The sequence below is a fragment of the Bombina bombina genome, chromosome 2 (assembly GCF_027579735.1).
Source record: "Bombina bombina isolate aBomBom1 chromosome 2, aBomBom1.pri, whole genome shotgun sequence".
Lineage (NCBI taxonomy): Eukaryota > Metazoa > Chordata > Amphibia > Anura > Bombinatoridae > Bombina > Bombina bombina.
Genome location: NC_069500.1, coordinates 473,831,414 through 473,854,671, shown reverse-complemented (window position 1 = coordinate 473,854,671; position 23,258 = coordinate 473,831,414). Strand labels below are relative to the sequence as shown.

The window sequence follows — 23,258 nt, the reverse complement described above, 5'->3', positions numbered from 1 at the left end:
AATAGGTTTATTAAAAACCGGGCACTAATTCATCAAAATGGACCTTCACTTTAAGTATTTACTCCAAACTGGATCCTGTGAGGATACAAGCATGATGCACTCAATTACTCTTTGAGAATTGCACTTTCTTCTCCAACCCCCCAAAAACTACAGTCTTCAGCCTACAATGAGTATTGAAAATAATCACATTTTCTTACTTTGCAGTCTGAAATAAAGACAGACACAGTTTTTGTTTATCCAATTGTAATTACTCAGTGCAACTTATAACATCCAAGTGAAAGATATAACGCTAAAAAATAAAGACAATTCAAAAACAGAATCACTGAGTTGGAAAAAGGATCACCCCCTTGTGTCAGTATTTTGTTGAACCACCTTTTGCTTTAATTATAGCCTTTAGTCTGTTGGGATATGTCTCTACAAACTTTGCATATCTAAACTCTTGATGGTGACTGTTTGTGGACTGCAGTCTTCAAGTCACGCCACAGATATTCAATTGAGTTTAAGTCTGGTCTCTGACTAGGCAATGCATGGACATTCACCTTTTTCTCCTTCAGCCACTGTCTGGTCATTTTTGCTGTGTGCTTTGGGTCATTGTCATGTTGGAAAGTAAACCTTCTTCTCATTGACAACTTCCTGGCAGAGGGCAGCAGATTTCCCTCAAGAATTTGATGGTATTTTGCCTCATCCATTATTCCTTCTATCCTGACAAGTGCTCCAGTGCCTGCTGCAGAGATACAACCCCATAACAGAATATTACCACCTCCATGCTTTACTGTAGGTATTGTGTTATTTGGATGGTGAGCTGTATTGGATTTCCTCCAGACATATCGTCTGATGTTGAGGCCAAATAATTCAATTAATTCAATTATATTCTCATCTGACCATAACATCTTCTTCCATGTGGCCTCAGAATCTCCTAGGTGTGTTATGGCAAAGCTCATTCGTGACTGCATGTGGCCACATTTGTAGAGAATTTGTGATATTGTTGTCACATGTATACAATGACCATTCTTTGTCATAAATCTCTGCAACTGCTTCAGAGTTGATGTGGGCCTCTTGGTAGCCTCTCTGATCAGTTTCCTCCTTGCTCTTTCATCCAGTATGGAGTGATATCCTGATCCAGTGTCTGTGTTGTACCAAATACATTCCACTTCTTAATAATAGACTTTACTGTGCTTCTAGGCATTGATAAAGCCTTTGATATTTTCTTGATATTGACTTGTGCCTGTCCACAACATTATCCCGGAGATCTTTTAACAGTGTCTTGCCACCCATACTTGATTGTTTGCTTCAGTTGCACTACCAGGCACTTTGATGCTCCAGGAAAGCGCTTTTCATGCTGAGCTAATCAATACGCCCACAGCTGATCACAGTTGAAGTTCAAATGGCTTTGTGTGTGCCAATGAGAAGATGATACGCTACACATGATTGAGTTTACAAGTAATTTTCAGAGGGGGTGATCCTTTTTCCAACTCAGTGATTCTGTGTTTGAATTGTCTTTATTTTTGCCTGACATGTTGGTGTTTCACAACCCGTATCAGGTATGTGGACCCTGCGCTATTTCTAATACACCTCAAGCTCCCCTCGGGAGGTCCCCAAGTGGACCCAAAAATAGAACTTTAATGTAGTGGAGAGGCGAATGCCAAAAAAGGCTGAGGTGGCAGATAGACTAAAACAGGTTAGAGTGAAGTGTATAAAAAGGTTAGGTTTAATACATAACTCAAAAATGCAATATACAATAGTATCATGGCTCTATGTAACATAAAATATTTAAAACATCAAACATACACGATAAAACAAATGGTATAATTTCTTGAGATAGTGGCTGACCTATTGTTAAACCAACCAGGCCAAGTAGAGGGAAGTCCAAATTGGAACTCCTAAATGTACATATCCTAGTGTGTCCGTGATTAAAGTCAATACGAGTGACAATAGATGAATCACAAGTGAAAAAAATTTTCATGAGAAAAAATAGTTGATAGTGAAAAAATAAGATATGATAAAATATAATATGGTGACAAAAATGCAGTGATATATTGTCAAAAAAAGTAAAAATGTCCAAAATAGAAAAAAAAGTAAAAAAACGAAAAAGGTGAAAAAAGTGATAAAAAATTACACAGTCATAGTGGAAAATGAATATTAGTTAGTGATTGTAATCCAATTGGGTTAAAAAAAATCTTCAAAAGTTGTGTTCAAGTATCTCCAAATAAAAAGTGAAACGTATAAAAAAAACCTGTGGAAAAAATAAACAATGCTATAGAATATATTCACAAATAAGTTAATAAGTAGGTAGTGAACTTACTTTGGTTAAGTCGACACGTTTTGGCCTCAATATAAGCCTTTATCAAGGCCTATATAGGTCTTGATAAAGGCCTATATTGAGGCCGAAACGCGTCGACTTAACCAAAGTAAGTTCACTACCTACATAATACCTTATTTGTGAATATATTCTATAGCATTGTTTATTTTTTCACAGGTTTTTTATACGTTTCACTTTTTATTTGTAGATACTTGAACACAACTTTTGAAGATTTTTCACTTTGACCCCCCAACTGTCCTGATTTTCATGGGACAGTACCAATTTTAGGGGTCTGTCCCACTGTCCCGGGTTGCCTGCCATCTGTCCCGCATTGCCCCGTGCATTTGAGGAAAAAAAATTCTATTGGGCACATACTCAGAAGCAGCTGGCTTTTCTCTCCTAGGGTTAGATACCTGTTAGATTCCCTGTGGAAAAGGAATGGTGTGTGGGTTAAGCAAGAGTAAGAAGGCTGTATACCCCCTGACCTCAGGTAATGGTGACCTCTAATCTCTGGTAGTGATGATGTCTAACCCCTGGTGATAATACTAGCATGCCTTCAGTTTTATACGATGAGTAGTGCTAACACAAGGGTAACAAACAGTGGCAGCCTCAGACTGCCAGCTAATGTGCTTGCCAACCCCAGGACCGCATACAATTAATTACAGATACCCATATATGATGTAGTGTGTGTATGTGTGTGTGTGTGTGTGTGTGTATCAGTATGTATAAGTGTGTGTGTATGTGCATGTATAAGTGTATAAGTGTATGCTATGTAGTGTGTGTATCTGCATGTATAAGTGCAAGCTATGTAGTGTGTGTGAGTATCTGTATGTATAAGTGTGTGTAAATCTGCATGTATAAGTATATGTTTTGTAATGTGCGTGTGTGTATCTGCATGTATAAATGTAAGCTATGTAGTGTGTATCTGCATGTATAAGTGTATGCTATGTAGTGTGTGTGTAAATCTGCATGTATAAGTATATGTTTTGTAATGTGCGTGTGTGTATCTGCATGTATAAATGTAAGCTATGTAGTGTGTATCTGCATGTATAAGTGTATGCTATGTAGTGTGTGTGAGTATCTGTATGTATAAGTGTGTTTAAATCTGCATGTGTAAGTGTATACTATGTAGTGTGTGTGTCTGCATGTATAAGTGTAAGCTATGTAGCGTGTGTATCTGCATGTATAAGTGTATGTTATGAAGTGTGTGTGTGTGTGTGTATATGCATGGGTAAATATAAGCTGTAGTGTGTGTGTGTGTGTGTGTGTGTAACTGCATGTATATGTGTATGCTGTGTAGTGTGTATCTGCATGTATAAGTGTAAGCTATGTAGTGTGTGTTTGTGTATCTGCATGTATAAGTGTAAGCTATGTAGTGTGTGTTTGTGTATCTGCATGTATAAGTGTAAGCTATGTAGTGTTTGTGTGTGTATCTGCATGTATAAGTGTAAGTTATGTAGTGCGTGTGTGTATCTGTATGTATAAGTGTATGCTGTGTAGTGTGTGTGTGTGTATCTGCATGTATAAGGGTAAGCTATGTAGTGTGTGTGTATCTGCATGTATAAGTGTAAGCTATGCAGTGTGTGTGTGTATCTGCATGTATAAGTGTAAGCTATGCAGTGTGTGTGTGTGTGTGTATCTGTATGTATAAGTGTAAGCTATGTAATGTGTGTGTGTATCTGTATGTATAAGTGTTTGCATCTGCATGTATAAGTGTAAGCTATGTAGTGTGTGTGTTTATCTGCATGTATAAGTTTAAACTATGTAGTGTGTGTGTGTATATGTATATATAAGTGTATGCTGTGTAGTGTGTGTGTATCTGCATGTATAAGTGTAAGCTATGTAATATGTGTGTTTATCTGTATGTATAAGTTAAAACTATGTAGTGTGTGTGTGTGTATCTGTATGTATAAGTGTATGCTGTGTAGTATGTGTGTGTGTGTATCTGCATGTATAAGTGTAAGCTATGTAGTGTGTATCTGCATGTATAAGTATATGCTGTGTAGTGTGTATCTGCATGTATAAGTGTAAGTTATGTAGTGTGTGTGTATCTGCATGTATAAGTGTGTGCTGTGTAGTGTGTGTGTATCTGCATGTATAAGTGTAAGTTATGTAGTGTGTGTATCTGCATGTATAAGTGTAAGCTATGTAGAGTGTGTATCTGCATGTATAAGTGTAAGCTATGTAATGTGTGTGTATCTGCATGTATAAGTGTATGCTGTGTAGTGTGTGTGTGTGGTGTGTGTACATGTATATGTTTAACTTGTGCTACTGTGCATTTTTGCTAACTTTAAAGGACAGAATCTAGAATAGTAATGGGGGATGCAGAAAGCAGTTTTAAAGAATCTATTATTAAATGTCCAATTAAGATAAAAAATATTTAGCCCTGTCTCTGCAAAGGCTAATTAAATAGGGAGCTCACATAGCTATACCAGTGGTTTGAGCTTGTGTTTGATTTGCTGCCTAAGGCCTAGATTTAGAGTTTGGCGTTAGCTGTCAAAAGCAGCGTTAAGGGGTCCTAAATACCGCCTGCTGGTATTTAGAGTCAGGCAGGAAAGGGTCTACCACTCACGTCCTTACCACGACTCCAGGCTACCGCAGACCCCTTACGCCAATTACGTATCCTATCTTTTCTATGGGATCTGCCTAACGCCGGTATTTGGAGTCTTGGAAGAAGTGAGCGGTAGACCCTCTACCGACAAGACTCCTACCGACAAAAAAAGTCAGTAGTTAAGAGCTTTATGGGCTAACGCCAGAATATAAAGCTCCTAACTACTGTGCTATAAAGTACACTAACACCCATAAACTACCTATGTACCCCTAAACCGAGGCCCCCCCACATCGCCGCCACTATAATAAATTTTTTTAACCCCTAATCTGCCGACCGGACACCGCCGCCACCTACATTATCCCTATGAACCCCTAATCTGCTGCCCCTAACATCTCCAACACCTATATTATATTTATTAACCCCTAATCTGCCCCCCCAACATCGCCGCTACCTTGATCCAAGCGGCAAAGAAGAGGTCCTCCATCCGGGCGATGTCTTCTTCCAAGCGGCATCTTCTATCTTCTGTCTTCCGGATCCATCTTCATCCCGCCGACGCGGAACATCCTCCTTCCCCGACGGACTAATGACGAATGAAGGTACCTTTAAGGGACGTCATCCAAGATGGCGTCCCTCGAATTCTGATTGGCTGATAGGATTCTATCAGCCAATCGGATTCTATCAGATTTTTTCTACCTTAATTTTGAGTGGCAATCGGAATTGAAGGGACGCCATCCTGGATGACGTCACTTAAAGGTACCTTCATTTAGTGTTAGTCGTCGGAAAGAAGAGGATGCTCCGCGTCAGATGTCTTGAAGATGGACCCTCTCCGCTCTGCCCGGATAGGATGAAGACTTCGGACCGTCTGGAGGACCACTTCTGCCCGGTTGGGTGAAGAGTTCTCAAGGTAGGGTGATCTTCAAGGGGTTAGTGTTAGGTTTTATTAAGGGGGGATTGGGTGAGTTTTAGAGTAGATTTGGGTGTGTGGGTGGTGGGTTTTAATGTTGGGGGGTATTGTATTTTTTTTTTACAGGCAAAAGAGCTGATTACTTTGGGGCAGTGCCCCGCAAAAGGCCCTTTTAAGGGCTATTTGTAATTTAGTATAGGGTAGGGATTTTTTTTATTTTGGGGGGCTTTTTTATTTTATTAGGGGGATTAGATTAGGTGTAATTAGTTTATAAAAATTTTAATTATTTTATTATTTTCTGTAATTTAGTGGGGTTTTTTCGTACTTTATTTAATTTAATTGTAATTAATTGTAGTTACTTTAGTTAATTTATTTAATGATAGTGCAGTGTTAGGTGTAATTGTAACTTAGGTTAGGTTTTATTTTATAGGTATATTTGTACTTATTTTAGCTAGGTAGTTATTAAATAGTTAATAACTATTTAATAACTATTGTACCTAGTTAAAATAAATACAAAGTTGCCTGTAAAATAAATATAAACCCTAAGCTAGATACAAATGTAACTATTAGTTTTATTGTAGCTCTCTTAGGGTTTATTTTATAGGTAAGTATTTAGTTTTAAATAGGAATAATTTAGTTAATTTTAGTAATTTTATTTAGATAATTTTAAATTATATTTAAGTTAGGGGGGTGTTAGGGTTAGGGTTAGACTTAGGTTTAGGGGTTAATACATTTAATATAGTTGCAGTGACCTTGGGCGCAGCAGATAAGAGGTTAATAAATGTAGGTAGGTGTCGGCGATGTTAGGGATGGCAGATTAGGGGTTAATAAAATGTAACTAATGTTTGCGGGGCGGGAGTGCGGCGGTTTAGGGGTTAATATATTTATTGAAGTGGCGGCAATGTCCGGTCAGCAGATTAGGGGTTAAAAAATGTATTTAAGTGTTTGCGATGTGTGTGGGGGGGGCTCGGTTTAGGGGTTAATAGGTAGTTTATGGGTGTTAGTGTACTTTTTAGCACTTTAGTTAAGAGTTTTATGTTACGGCGTTAGCCCATAAAACTCTTAACTACTGACTTTTTAATGCGGTATCAGTCTTGACAGGAGGACTTTTTCCAAGACTCGTAATACCGGCGTTAGGAAAATCCCATTGAAAAGATAGGATACGCAATTTACGTAAATGGATTTGCGGTATGCTCGAGTTGCGGAAAAAAAGTGAGCGGTACACCTGTACCTGCCAGACTCATAATACCAGCGTTAGGAAAAAAGCAGCGTTGGGACCAACGCTGCTTTTTAACCATAACACAAAACTCGTAATCTAGCCATATGTTTGTATAATACATTTCTGGATGTTCCCTATTGAAATTCATATTACCTTTAGTTTGACAGAAATTAAAAATAACAGCTCAAATGAAAGGCAGCAGATAATTTAATTGTAAACTCTAAGGCCTAGATTTAGAGTTCGGCGGTAGCCGTCAAAACCAGCGTTAGAGGCTCCTAACGCTGGTTTTGGCCGCCCGCTGGTATTTGGAGTCAGTGATTAAAGGGTCTAACGCTCACTTTTCAGCCGCGACTTTTCCATACCGCAGATCCCCCTACGCCATTTGCGTAGCCTATCTTTTCAATGGGATCTTTCTAACGCTGGTATTTAGAGTCGTTTCTGCAGTGAGCGTTAGAGCTCTAACGACAAGATTCCAGCCGCCTGAAAATAGCAGGAGTTAAGAGCTTTCTGGCTAACGCCGGTTTATAAAGCTCTTAACTACTGTACCCTAAAGTACACTAACACCCATAAACTACCTATGTACCCCTAAACCGAGGTCCCCCCACATCGCCGCCACTCGATTAAAAATTTTAACCCCTAATCTTCCGACCGCCACCTACGTTATACTTATGTACCCCTAATCTGCTGCCCCTAACCCCGCCGACCCCTATATTATATTTATTATCCCCTAATCTGCCCCCCTCAACGTCGCCGACACCTGCCTACACTTATTAACCCCTAATCTGCCGAGCGGACCGCACCGCTACTATAATAAAGTTATTAACCCCTAACCCGCCTCACTAACCCTATCATAAATAGTATTAACCCCTAATCTGCCCTCCCTAACATCACCGACACCTAACTTCAATTATTAACCCCTAATCTTCCGATCGGAGCTCACCGCTATTCTAATAAATGTATTAACCCCTAAAGCTAAGTCTAACCCTAACACTAACACCCCCCTAACTTAAATATAATTTTAATCTAACGAAATAAATTAACTCTTATTAAATAAATTAATCCTATTTAAAGCTAAATACTTACCTGTAAAATAAATCCTAATATAGCTACAATATAAATTATATTTATATTATAGCTATTTTAGGATTAATATTTATTTTACAGGCAACTTGGTATTTATTTTAACCAGGTACAATAGCTATTAAATAGTTAAGAACTATTTAATAGTTACCTAGTTAAAATAATAACAAAATTACCTGTAAAATAAATCCTAACCTAAGTTATAATTAAACCTAACACTACCCTATCAATAAAATAATTAAATAAACTACCTACAATTACCTACAATTAACCTAACACTACACTATCAATAAATTAAATAAACACAATTGCTACAAATAAATACAATTAAATAAACTAGCTAAAGTACAAAAAATAAAAAAGAACTAAGTTACAGAAAATAAAAAAATATTTACAAACATAAGAAAAATATTACAACAATTTTAAACTAATTACACCTACTCTAAGCCCCCTAATAAAATAACAAAGCCCCCCAAAATAATAAATGCCCTACCCTATTCTAAATTTAAAAAGTTACAAGCTCTTTTACCTTACCAGCCCTGAACAGGGCCCTTTGCGGGGCATGCCCCAAGAAGTTCAGCTCTTTTGCCTGTAAAAGAAAACATACAATACCCCCCCCCCCAACATTACAACCCACCACCCACATACCCCTAATCTAACCCAAACCCCCCTTAAATAAACCTAACACTAAGCCCCTGATGATCTTCCTACCTTGTCTTCACCATGCCAGGTTCACCGATCCGTCCTGGCTCCAAGCGGGGGCTAGACATCCACTGAAGAAGTCCAGAAGAGGGTCCAAAGTCTTCCTCCTATCCGGCAAGAAGAGGACATCCGGACCGGCAAACATCTTCTCCAAGCGGCATCTTCGATCTTCTTCCATCCGGTGCGGAGCGGGTCCATCTTGAAGCAGGCGACGCGGATCCATCCTCTTCTTCCGATGTCTCCCGACGAATGACGGTTCCTTTAAGGGACGTCATCCAAGATGGCGTCCCTCGAATTCCGATTGGCTGATAGGATTCTATCAGCCAATCGGAATTAAGGTAGGAATTTTCTGATTGGCTGATGGAATCAGCCAATCAGAATCTAGTTCAATCCGATTGGCCGATCCAATCAGCCAATCAGATTGAGCTCGCATTCTATTGGCTGATCGGAACAGCCAATAGAATGCGAGCTCAATCTGATTGGCTGATTGGATCAGCCAATCGGATTGAACTTGATTCTGATTGGCTGATTCCATCAGCCAATCAGAAAATTCCTACCTTAATTCCGATTGGCTGATAGAATCCTATCAGCCAATCGGAATTCGAGGGACGCCATCTTGGATGACGTCCCTTAAAGGAACCGTCATTCGTCGGGAGACATCGGAAGAAGAGGATGGATCCGCGTCGCCTGCTTCAAGATGGACCCGCTCCGCACCGGATGGAAGAAGATCGAAGATGCCGCTTGGAGAAGATGTTTGCCGGTCCGGATGTCCTCTTCTTGCCGGATAGGAGGAAGACTTTGGACCCTCTTCTGGACTTCTTCAGTGGATGTCTAGCCCCCGCTTGGGTTGGATGAAGATCTTGGAGCCAGGACGGATCGGTGAACCTGGCATGGTGAAGACAAGGTAGGAAGATCATCAGGGGCTTAGTGTTAGGTTTATTTAAGGGGGGTTTGGGTGGTGGGTTGTAATGTTGGGGGGGGGGTATTGTATGTTTTCTTTTACAGGCAAAAGAGCTGAACTTCTTGGGGCATGCCCCGCAAAGGGCCCTGTTCAGGGCTGGTAAGGTAAAAGAGCTTGTAACTTTTTAAATTTAGAATAGGGTAGGGCATTTATTATTTTGGGGGGCTTTGTTATTTTATTAGGGGGCTTAGAGTAGGTGTAATTAGTTTAAAATTGTTGTAATATTTTTCTTATGTTTGTAAATATTTTTTTATTTTCTGTAACTTAGTTCTTTTTTATTTTTTGTACTTTAGCTAGTTTATTTAATTGTATTTATTTGTAGCAATTGTGTTTATTTAATTTATTGATAGTGTAGTGTTAGGTTAATTGTAGGTAATTGTAGGTAGTTTATTTAATTATTTTATTGATAGGGTAGTGTTAGGTTTAATTATATCTTAGGTTAGGATTTATTTTACAGGTAATTTTGTTATTATTTTAACTAGGTAACTATTAAATAGTTCTTAACTATTTAATAGCTATTGTACCTGGTTAAAATAAATACCAAGTTGCCTGTAAAATAAATATTAATGCTAAAATAGCTATAATATAAATATAATTTATATTGTAGCTATATTAGGATTTATTTTACAGGTAAGTATTTAGCTTTAAATAGGATTAATTTATTTAATAAGAGTTAATTTATTTCGTTAGATTAAAATTATATTTAAGTTAGGGGGGTGTTAGTGTTAGGGTTAGACTTAGCTTTAGGGGTTAATACATTTATTAGAATAGCGGTGAGCTCCGATCGGAAGATTAGGGGTTAATAATTGAAGGTAGGTGTCGGCGATGTTAGGGAGGGCAGATTAGGGGTTAATACTATTTATGATAGGGTTAGTGAGACGGATTAGGGGTTAATAACTTTATTATAGTAGCGCTCAGGTCCGCTCGGCAGATTAGGGGTTAATAAGTGTAGGCAGGTGTCGGCGACGTTGTGGGGGGCAGATTAGGGGTTAATAAATATAACATAGGGGTCGGCGATGTTAGGGCAGCAGATTAGGGGTACATAGGGATAACGTAGGTTGCGGCGGTTTACGGAGCGGAAGATTAGGGGTTAAAACTGTAATGCAGGGGTCAGCGATAGCGGGGGTGGCAGATTAGGGGTTAATAAGTGTAAGGGTAGGGGTGTTTAGACTTGGGGTTCATGTTAGGGTGTTAGGTGCAGACGTAGGAAGTGTTTCCCCATAGGAAACAATGGGGCTGCGTTAGGAGCTGAACGCTGCTTTTTTGCAGGTGTTAGGTTTTTTTTCAGCTCAAACAGTCCCATTGTTTCCTATGGGAGAATCGTGCACGAGCACGTTTTTGAGGCTGGCCGCGTCCGTAAGCAACTCTGGTATCGAGAGTTGCATTTGCGGTAAAAATGCCCTACGCTCCTTTTTTGGAGCCTAACGCAGCATTTGTTTTAACTCTCGATACCAGAGTTAAATTTATGGTGCGGCCAGAAAAAAGCCCGCGGAGCGTTAACAGCCCTTTTACCGCCGAACTCTAAATCTAGGCCTAAAGTAAGAAAATGTTTTCAATGTAAACTTTTAAGACACTTTAGTTCTGTTTTTAGTTCACAAATGAAGCAATAAAGACAGCGCTATTTATTTGAAGATAATATTTTTATTAAGAGCTTAATCAGAAGGTCCCTTACTCAATATTGTCTGGTTTTGTGCTGGTTTAGGATTTTTGGAGAAGAACAATGATCTGCTGTACAGAAATCTTAAAGAGGTAAAACCATCATGTGGATTATTTTGTGCCACTACTACCGCTAGACCTATCTCTTCAGCATCATAGTTACTAACGCTGTTTATCATCCGCAGGTGGTGATAAAATCCAAAAACTATATTCTAAGGGACTGTTTTCATGCTGTAGAACTGGACAACAAACGGAGGCCTGAGACTGTGAGTTTACATTTAACAATATTCTAAATTGAGAAATCAAACAAATTACAATGTCAGATTGGTAGTCAGTAGGAAAACAAGCTTTTTAACTTACGATAAGAACTAAAATACATTTTAAAAATGTGATGTTAGAGCTTCTTATTTGAGTTAATATGAATTTTTATGTCATATATAGGCTGAGAAACGTGTTGTCTATAAATATTTTATTACCATCAAGTAATTTTTAACTTTACATTTGATTTAAATTATATTTGCTTGCTTGCCCTATGTAGTCAATATACACCACTTTGTATTACAGGCATAAGAACTACTTCTGTGTAGTGGTAGCTGTAAATACAGCTCTTTTAGAGCTCTTGATTGAAACCATTTTGTTTTAGGGAAGCTGAAAGTAAGAATTTTAGAAGCAAATGGGTAGACAGCTAGGAGGCTATAAAGATTCCAGCACATTGGATTTAGAATCTAGAGATAAGGGGCAGCACTCTTGTGAGTATTTTTTCTCTTAAATGCACATCATTTGGATCATTGGGAGTAATGCACTATTGTGGCGCTCTTTCCATTTTTGTATTCATCAATAGAATAAAAACTCTTCTTGGGGTGTTTTTAGATTTATGGGGTAGATTTATCATACCCCGAACGGACAGTATACGCTGTTGGCATTTAACATTGCACAATCATTTCTGATTAAATGCTTTTGCAATGCCATCCGCTGCATATTCTCGGCCGCTAGCAGGGGTATTAATCATCCCGATCATATCTGATCGGGATGATTGCAGTCCGCCACCTCAGAGGTGGCGGACAAGTTAAGGAACAGCTGCTTCTTAACTTAAAGTGAAAGTAAATTTAGATGATAAAGGGCCCGGTTTTTAAAAAAACGATTAAAAACAGGGGCACTTTAATTCATCAAAATTTACATTTCACTCATGTTGTGAAAATACTTACCTTTTAATCTTGACAGCCGCTCCAGCAATTTCCCCGGTCGTCGCAAGCCTCTTCTTACATCAGAAATGACGGATTGGTCATCCTCCAATTACAGCTTCCCCCCTGGGGAAATCAGTGTCTGATTCAACGCTGTGATTGGAGGAAGCCGGATTCCTCATTTTAGACCCGGGAAGAGGCTTTGCGACAGGCGGGGGAAGCGATGTAGTGGCTGTCAAGATTAAAAGGTAAGTATTTTCACAAAACAAGTGAAATGTAAGTTTTGATGAATTAAAGTGCCCCTGTTTTTAAGTTTCCGAGCCGGAAATTTTGGGGGTAGATTGCTTGGTAAATCTACCCCTTTCTCTTTTTTTTCTTGGATATAGCAGAACTCAAAATGTTAAACATCTCCGATGAGACAGAATCAGAACAGAAGTACATATGGGTGTGATGCCTTTAAAAAATAGTTGAGCTATTAAGTCTTTGTGCCCATGGATATAAGGCTATTCCATTTGTCAAGATACGCTTCATTTGTTGACAATAACTTCAAATAAAGACATGATGGATATATCACAATCTTCAAAGCAGAAATGGGAAGAGTTTACAAGACTAGATTAAAATTATAAACAATTTAATAATCTCTGCAAATTCTTCTTGCTTTAAAGGAATTTATAAATGGCTACCAACACATCTAATCCATAAAAACATAATTTATGTAAGAACTTACCTGATAAATTAATTTCTTTCATATTGGCAAGAGTCCATGAGCTAGTAACGTATGGGATATACAATCCTACCAGGAGGGTCAAAGTTTCCCAAACCTCAAAATGCCTATAAATAAACCCCTCACCACACCCACAATTCAGTTTAACGAATAGCCAAGTAGTGGGGTGATAAAGAAAGGAGTAAAAAGCATCAACAAAGGAATTTGGAATAATTGTGCTTTATACAAAAAAACATAACCACCATAAAAAGGGTGGGCCTCATGGACTCTTGCCAATATGAAAGAAATGAATTTATCAGGTAAGTTCTTACATAAATTATGTTTTCTTTCATGTAATTGGCAAGAGTCCATGAGCTAGTGACGTATGGGATAGCAAATACCCAAGATGTGGAACTCCACGCAAGAGTCACTAGAGAGGGAGGGATAAAAAATAAACAGCCAAATGCTGAAAAAATAATCCACAACCCAAATATAAGTTATTCTCATGAAGAAAAGAAAAACTTAAAACAGCAGCAGAAGAATCAAACTGAAACAGCTGCCTGAAGAACTTTTCTACCAAAAACTACTTCAGAAGAAGCAAATACATAAAAACGGTAGAATTTAGTAAATGTATGCAAAGAGGACCAAGTCGCTGCTTTGATAAACTGAAGCTTCATTCTTAAAAGCCCACGAAGTGGAGACTGATCTAGTAGAATGAGCTGTAATTCTCTGAGGCGGGGCTTGACCTGACTCCAAATAAGCTTGATGAATCAAAAGCTTTAACCAAGAGGCCAAGGAAATGGCAGAGGCATTCTGACCTTTTCTAGGACCAGAAAATATAACAAATAGACTAGAAGTCTTCCTGAAACCTTTAGTAGCTTCAACATAATATTTCAAAGCTCTTACCACATCCAAAGAATGTAAGGACCTTTCCAAAGGATTCTTAGGATTAGGACACAAGGAAGGGACAACAATTTCTCTACTAATGTTGTTAGAATTCACAACCTTAGGTAAAAATTCAAATGAAGTCCGCAAAATCGCCTTATCCTGATGAAAAATCAGAAAAGGAGATTCACAAGAAAGAGCAGATACCTCAGAAACTCTTCTAGCAGAAGAGATAGCCAAAAGGAACAACACTTTCCAAGAAAGTAGTTTAATATCCAAAGAATGCATAGGCTCAAAAGGAGGAGCCTGTAACGAAAAAAACAAATTAAGACTCCAAGGAGGAGAAATTGATTTAATGACAGGCTTAATATGAACTAAAGTCTGTACAAAACAGTGAATATCAGGAAGATTAGCAATCTTTCTGTGAAATAAAACAGAAAGAGCAGAGATTTGTCCCTTCAAGGAACTTGCAGACAAACCCCTATCCAAACCATCCTCGAGAAACTGTATACTTTTAGGAATTCTAAAAGAATGCCAAGAGAATTTATGAGAAGAACACCATGAAATGTAAGTCTTCCAAACTCGATAATAAATCTTCCTAGAGACAGATTTACGAGCTTGTAACATAGTATTAATTACTGAGTCAGAGAAAACTCTATGACTTAGCGTTCAATTTCCATACCTTCAAATTTAATGATTTGAGATCCTGATGGAAAAACGGACCTTGAGACAGTAGGTCCGGCCTTAACGGAGGTGGCCAAGATTGGCAACTGGACATCCGATTAAGATCCGCATAACAAAACCTGTGGGGCCAGGCTGGAGCCACCAGCAACACAAATGATTGTTCCATGATGATCTTGGAGATCACTCTCAGAAGAAGAACTAGAGGCGGGAAGATATAAGCAGGTTGATAACACCAAGGAAGTGTCAGCGCATCCACTGCTTCCGCCTGAGAATCCCTGGACCTGGACAGGTATCTGGGAAGTTTTTTGTTTAGATGAGAAGCCATCAGATTTATTTCTGGAAGACCCACACATCTGAACAATCTGAGAAAACACATCCGGATGGAGAGACCACTCCCCTGGATGTAAAGTCTGACGGCTGAGAAAATCCGCCTCCCAATTGTCTGGGATATGAACCATAGAAATTAGACAAGAGCTGGATTCTGCCAAAACAAGTATCTGAGATACTTCTTTCATAGCTAGGGGACTGTGAGTCCCACCCTGATGATTGACATATGCCACCATTGTGATATTGTCTGTCTAAAAACAAATGAACGGTTCTCTCTTCAACAGAGGCCAAAACTGAAGAGCTCTGAGAATTGCACAGAGTTCTAAAATAAACCCCTTGTGCTGTCAGAGATTCCCAGACAGCTCCCCAACCTGAAAGACTCGCATCTGTTGTGATCACAGTTCAGGTTGGCCAAACAAAAGAGACCCCTTGAACTAAACTCTGGTGATTTAACCACCACGTCAGAGAGTGTCGAACATTGGGATTTAAAGATATTAATTGTGATATCTTTGTATAATCCCGGCACCATTGATTCAGCATGCAAAGCTGGAGAGGTCTCATGGGAAAACGAGCAAAAGGAATCGCATCCGATGCTGCAGTCATGAGGCTTAAAACTTCCATGCACATAGCCACTGAAGGGAATGACTGAGACTGAAGGTGCCGACTTGCTGCAACCAATTTCAAACGTCTCTTGTCTGTTAGAGACAGAGTCATGGATACTAAATCATTCTGGAAATCTAAAAAGGTGACCCTTGTCTGAGGAATCAAAAAACTTTTTGGTAAATTGATCCTCCAACCATGTTTTCAAAGAAACAACACAAGTTGATTTGTGTGAGATTCTGCAGAACGTAAAGACTGAGCTAGTACCAAGATATCGTCCAAATAAGGAAACACTGCCATACCCTGTTCTCTGATTACAGAGAGTAGGGCACCCAGAACCATTGAAAAGATTCTTGGAGCTGTTGCTAGGCCAAATGGAAGAGCAACAAATTGGTAATGCTTGTCTAGAAAAGAGAATCTCAGGAACTGATAATGTTCTGGATGAATCGAATATGAAGGTAAGCATCCTGCAAGTCTATTGGAGACATATAATGTCCTTGCTGAACAAAAGGCAGAATAGTCCTTATAGTCACCATCTTGAAAGTTAGTACTCTTACATAACGATTCAAAATTTTTAGATCCAGAACTGGTCTGAATGAATTTTCTTTCTTTGGGACAATGAATAGATTTGCATAAAACCCCAGGCCTTGTTCCTGAAATGGAACCGGCATGATTACCCCTGAAACCTCCAGATCTGAAAAACACTTCAGGAAAGCCTGAGCTTTTACTGGATTCACTGGGATGCGTGAGAGAAAAAATCTTCTCACAGGAGGTCTTACTCTGAATCCTATTTGGTACCCCTGAGAGACAATGCTCTGAATCCATTGATTTTGGACAGAATTTGCCCAAACATCCTTGAAAAACCTTAATCTGCCCCCTACCAGCTGAACTGGAATGAGGGCCGCACCTTCATGGGAATTTAGGGGCTGACTTTGGTTTCTTGAAAGGCTTGGATTTATTCCAATTTGAGGAAGGCTTCCAATTGGAAACAGATTCCTTGGGGGAAGGATTAGGTTTTTGTTCCTTATTTTGACGAAAGGAACGAAAACGATTAGAAGCCTTAGATTTACCCTTAGGTTTTTATCCTGAGGCAAAAAAACTCCTTTCCACCCAGTAACAGTTGAAATAATAGAATCCAACTGAGAACCAAATAAATTATTACCTTGGAAAGAAAGAGATAGTAATCTAGACTTAGATGTCATATCAACATTCCAAGATTTAAGCCACAAAGCTCTTCTAGCTAAAATAGCTAAAGACATGGATCTAACATCAATTTTGATAATATCAAAAATGGCACCACAAATAACATGATTAGCATGTCAGAATCCGATTCTTGTTGCGCTAAATTCTCCAACCAAAAAGTTGAAGCAGCTGCAACATCAGCCAAAGTAATTGCAGGCCTAAGAAGATGACCTGAATATAAATAGGCTTTCCTTAGATAAGATTCAAGCTTCCTATCTAAAGGATCTTTAAAGGAAGTACTATCATCCATAGGAATAGTGGTTCGTTTAGCAAGAGTAGAAATAGCCCCATCAACTTTGGGAATCTTTTCCCAAAACTCTATTGCAATTGCTGGTAAAGGATACAAATTTTTAAACCTTGCAGAAGGATTAAAAGGAGTACCTGGCTTATTCCATTCCTTAGAAATCATGTCAGAAATAGCATCAGGAATAGGAAAAACCTCTGGAGTAACCACAGTAGGTTTAAAAACAGCATTTAAACGTTTACTGATTTTAATATCAAGAGGACTAGCTTCCTCAATATCCAAAGTAATTAACACTTCTTTTAACAAAGAACGCATATACTCTATTTTAAATAAATAAGTAGATTTGTCAGTGTCAATGTCTGAGGAAGGATCTTCTGAATCAGATAGATCCTCATCAGAGGTGGATAATTCATTATGTTGTTGGTCATTTGAAATTTCATCAACTTTATGAGAAGTTTTAAAAGACCTCTTACGCTTATTAGAAGGTGGAAATGCAGACAAAGTCTTCTGAATAGAATCAGTAACAAATACTTTAAAATTCACAGGTATATCATGTAAATTAGAGGTTGAAGGAACTGCAACCAGCAATGTACTATTACAGATGGACACTCTATCTGCATGTAAAAGTTTATCATGGCAACTAATACAAATGACATTAGGAGATATAATATCCACAATTTTACAACAAATGCACTTAGCTTTGGTAGAACCAATGTCAGACAGCAAAGTTCCAGCAGATACTTGTGAGGCAGGATCAGATTGAGACATCTTGCAAAATGTAAAAGAAAAAACAACATATAAAGCAGAATTATCAATTTCCTAATATGACAGTTTCAGGAATGGGAAAAAATGCAAATAGCATAACCCTCTGACATAGAAAAAGACAAGAGGCAAAAGCAAAGGGGCAATAAATAATGAAAAAAGGTTTGGCGCCAAGTATGACGCACAACATAACGGAAATTTTTTTTGGCGCCAACCATGTCCGAAAATGACACACTTGCGTCACTAACAACGCAACCCTGTGTGAACCCCAGCGTCAAGTACGACACCGGAAATGACGAACTTGCGTCAACGGACGTGCCTTTCGCACCAAAAAGTGTAGCATTTAGCGCACCCGCGAGCCTAAGACAGCCCGCAATTTTAAACAAGTAGTCAATTGAAAAAAGACTAAACCCCAGGTAAGAAAAATATTTCTCAATATTAATTTTCCCAAATATGAAACTGACAATCTGCAAAAGGAAATACATGAACCTGACTCATGGCAAATATAAGTACAATACATATATTTAGAACTTTATATAAATGCGTAAAGTGCCAAACCATAGCTGAGGTGCCTTAAGAAATAAAAACATACTTAACAAAAGACACCCATCCACATATAGCAGATAGCCAAACCAGTACTGAAACAGTTATCAGTAGAGGTAATGGTATATGAGAGTATATTGTCGATCTGAAAAGGGAGGTAGTAGATGAATCTTTACGACCGATAACAGAGAATATGAAAAAAAAATAATTGCATTCAATAGGTAATACTCTCTACGTCCCTCTGACATTCGCTGTACTATGAGAGGAATTGGGCTTCAAAATGCTGAGAAGCGCATGTCAATGTAGAAATTTTAGCACAAACTTACTTCACCACCTCCATAGGAGGCAAAGTTTGTAAAACTGAATTGTGGGTGTGGTGAGGGGTTTATTTATAGGCATTTTGAGGTTTGGGAAACTTTGCCCCTCCTTGTAGGATTGTATATCCCATACGTCACTAGCTGTCAGGGTTGGTTCCTGTACCTTTAAGTCAAACTTATTTATTCCTACTCCTCCCCCTTCCACCTGCCGATTAATGTTTAGTCTACCTGAATCTCATGAGAGAGGAAGCATACTCTGAACGTCCTGGCTATTCCTACAAAAGATATCTAAAATACTGACTTTATATCCTTCTACTAAGGACCTAAGGATTTATCCCTTCTAGATCTGTTTACAGTTCCAAGTAAAGTCGACTCGGCTCTAAAACCAAAGTTCCCCGCAGTCTACCTGCTAACTGAAGCCATTTCCACCTGTGGGTTACATCCCATACAAAAGACTCACCGTTACTATATTTCCACTACAGAAGGATTACAATCTCTGTTCACGGGTGATACCCGCTCACGATAAATTCCGTGCTTGCTTTAGCACCGTACTGCCTGCCAGCAATTCCTGTACTGTGATTGGAGTTCAGCAACACACCTCCCAGTCTCTACACGCTTACTCCCACATAGACCCGGTCGAGGCAACTTCCACGCTGACTGCCTGCCAGCTAATCCTGCACTCTGATTGGAGGAAGTACGCTCAGGTACAAGACACGCTCTGCAGCTGCAGCACGGACACCTCTCCCATTTACAAGGTACACGAGGTACACTCACACTACTAAGTTGAACTGTTTGCTTGTCACTACTGCTGGATAAGACTTATATATGTAACAAGGTTGAGCATTGATAAGAATTCCTAAAGACTGTATCACTTACTAAGGATTACTTGTTAACCCTGACAAAGGGGTATTAAAACAGACATTTATTCAGTAATACAGGAGTTCCCAGATTACTCCTGTAACAAAGAAACACGTACCACTTCTAAAGTTTGACACTAACACCTTATAGAGCTGGTCTGCAGTTGTGATCCTACAACGTCACATTAAGGGTTGCTGTACCCTGACATATTAATCGGCCATAACCATGGATCCAGCAGACCTGCCTACGGTTGTTTATAACCTGTCCCAGAGGGTTGAACAACTCTCCCAAGGTTTAAGGGAAGTTCAGTTGCAAAACGATAGTCTCAGAGCTACAGTTAGGGATAGCACCCCTGAACCTCAGGTCTGTTTACCTGAACGGTTCGCAGGAGACAGGAAGCTTTTCAGACAGTTCAAGAACGCCTGCTATTTACTGTTCCAGATGAAGCCTAGGACATACAACACTGAAAGAATTAAGGTCATGACGGTTATCTCTTTTCTCACTGGAGAGCCCAGGGTATGGGCGGATACCTTTCTAGAGAATGAAGACCCTATCTTGGGTTCACTCACCGATTTTTTCTCTGAAATGAGCTCCCTATATGAAGACACCCAAAAACAACTGACAGCAGAGGCAAATATGCGCTCCCTGAGACAAGGTAGACGTCCTGTCGAGGAGTATCTTTCTGAGTTTAAGCTCTATACAAAAGATTCAGAGTGGAGTGAGATCGCTCTCCGTAACCAATACCGGCTAGGACTATCTGACAGTCTTAAGGACGAGTTAGCCCGAATCGAATTACCAAGATCCTTAGAAAATCTCATGGCACTCAGTGTCCAGATAGACAGGAGACATCGAGAAAGAAGATCCGAACGCCAGCAGACAGAGGGAACCCAAAAGTACTACCCAGCACCCCAACCCAAGGATACCTCCACTCCTATGGAGATTGGGTTCACCAAAGGACCTCTCACGGTCGAAGAGAGACACAGAAGACAACAGAAGAATCTCTGTATGTACTGTGCATCTCCAATCCATCTTGTAAAAGAATGCCCACTGCTACAGCGTCAGAAAAGAAGTAAGCCAAAATATGTACATAATTGCTTGACTAATAAGATCTTGAATGCTGCTTACTGTACCATGTCTCTCTCTTTACAGTGGGATCAGCAAGTGCTACAAGCTGAAGCAATCGTTGACTCAGGAGCTTACTCTAATTTTCTTGACCTAACACTTGTAAAAAGTAATAAAATACCACTAATTCTGAAAGCAAACCCCGTCTCCATTCGTGTTATTGATGGCACATATGTTACCTCTGGTCCTGTAACTCATCACACTATCCCTCTTAAGGTCACTACTGGAGAAGGTCATATTGAATACATCACCTTTGATGTCATTCCGTCTCCTCTATATCCAGTAGTCTTGGGTCTCTCATGGTTGCAAAAACACCATCCCACCATTTCCTGGCAAACTCTACATGTTGATCTAAATTCTACATATTGCCTCAATACCTGTTACCCTCATCAACAACTCCTCCACACTTCACAAGGGGCCATACCCCAAGAATACGCTGAGTATATGGATGTGTTCAATAAAAAACAAGCTGAACACTTACCACCGCACCGCATATACGATTGCCCTATAGAACTACTACCTGGTTCTGATATACCCTATGGGCACATTTATCCTCTCTCCCAGCCTGAATTGGAACATCTTAAGGAATACCTCGATGAGAACCTCAAAAAGGGGTTCATCAGACCATCTACTTCTCCTGCTGGAGCAGGCATATTCTTCGTGAGGAATAAGGATAAGACCCTTCGCCCTATAATCGACTACAGGGAATTGAACAAACGGACCAAGAAGAATAGATATCCCCTTCCACTTATACCCGAATTAGTCGAGCGCTTAAGTAAGGCAACTGTCTATACGAAGCTGGACCTCAGGGGTGCCTACAATCTCGTACGGATCAGGGAGGGCGATGAGTGGCTCACCGCATTTCGGACCCGTTATGGGCTTTATGAGTATATGGTGATGCCGTTTGGGCTCTGTAACGCCCCGGCCACGTTCCAGTATTTCATTAATGATATCTTCAGGGACTTATTGGACGTGTGCCTTGTCATTTATCTCGATGACATCCTGATATACTCCGACAACCTGCAAGACCACAAGAAGCATGTACGGTGGGTCCTAGAACGCCTAAGAACACATCAATTATATGCCAAGCTTGAAAAATGTACCTTCCATACCTATGAGATTACTTTCCTCGGCTACAAGATATCCTCATCCGGAGTACAAATGGAGGAAGGAAAAATTGAAGCTATACAGAAGTGGCCCACACCCACTTCCAAAAAGGATGTACAAAGGTTTCTAGGATTCGCCAACTTCTATAGAAAATTCATTAAAGGGTTCTCCAATATCGCCAGACCACTCAGTGCTCTTACAGGCTCTCAGTCGCAATTCCGTTGGAACCCAGAAGCACAATCAGCTTTTGATAGCCTCAAGAATTCATTCACAACGGCTCCTATTCTCCAATTCCCTGACACTGGTTTACAGTTCATCCTTGAGGTGGACGCCTCAGATTATGCTCTGGGTGCCATACTGTCCCAAAGGAAATCTCCCACTGATCCGATACATCCTGTCGCTTTCTATTCAAGACTGATGACTCCTCCTGAACGTAATTATCCCATTGGGGAGAAAGAGCTTCTTGTTATAAAGGCATCTTTGGAACACTGGAGACATCTACTTGAAGGAGCTTCGTTCCCAATTCTCATATATACGGATCACCGTAATCTCGAATATCTCCAACCAAGTAAAGCCCTCTCGGCACGTCAAGTCCGTTGGAGTCTCTTCTTCACAAGATTCCAATTCCATATCACATACCGACCAGGTGCAAAAAACGGTAAGGCAGACTCATTGTCCAGACAGTTCCCTCGTCCAATCCAATCTTCACCGGTACAACCTATACTCTCGCCCCAACAATTCATTGGTGTAATTGAAGATTCCACCCAAACCTTGAAGACACATCAAAGAAAAGACACAACTCTCCCAACTCATAACCACCAATTGGATTCCAGGGGTTTAGCTCATGTACAAGGAAGGATTTACATACCTCCAGCATTAAGGGATGACATACTCCACGATCATCATGATTCCCCTCTGGCGGGACATCCTGGGATCAATAAAACAACTGAACTTGTCAAGAGGAACTATTGGTGGCCTAACATTCAACAATCTGTTGACCAATTCATCAAGAGTTGTCATGTTTGTGCTGTGTCAAAATCCGAAAAGACTAAACCATATGGTACGTTAAAACCTCTTCCTATCCCAGACAGACCCTGGCATACAGTAGGGATGGACTTCATAGTCGATTTACCTTCATCCAATCAATCAACTACGATCATGGTGGTTGTGGACATCCTAACCAAGATGGCACACTTTATACCCTACAAGAAACTACCCACCGCTGCAGAAACCTCCAAATTATTCCTCTCACACATAGTCCGCATACATGGCTTGCCGTCCATTATCGTATCCGATAGGGGTTCACAGTTT

The 23,258-nt window shown here is 39.7% G+C and overlaps 1 protein-coding gene across 1 annotated transcript in view; it reads left to right on the top strand.

Annotated features, from left to right (window-relative positions):
- MYO1H (myosin IH) overlaps positions 1-23,258 on the top strand; it is a 372,029-nt gene that overhangs the window by 196,938 nt on the left and 151,833 nt on the right. Inside the window, 2 exon segments of the mRNA XM_053702119.1 lie at positions 11,419-11,465; positions 11,558-11,638. Coding sequence (XP_053558094.1) covers positions 11,419-11,465; positions 11,558-11,638 — 128 coding nt within the window.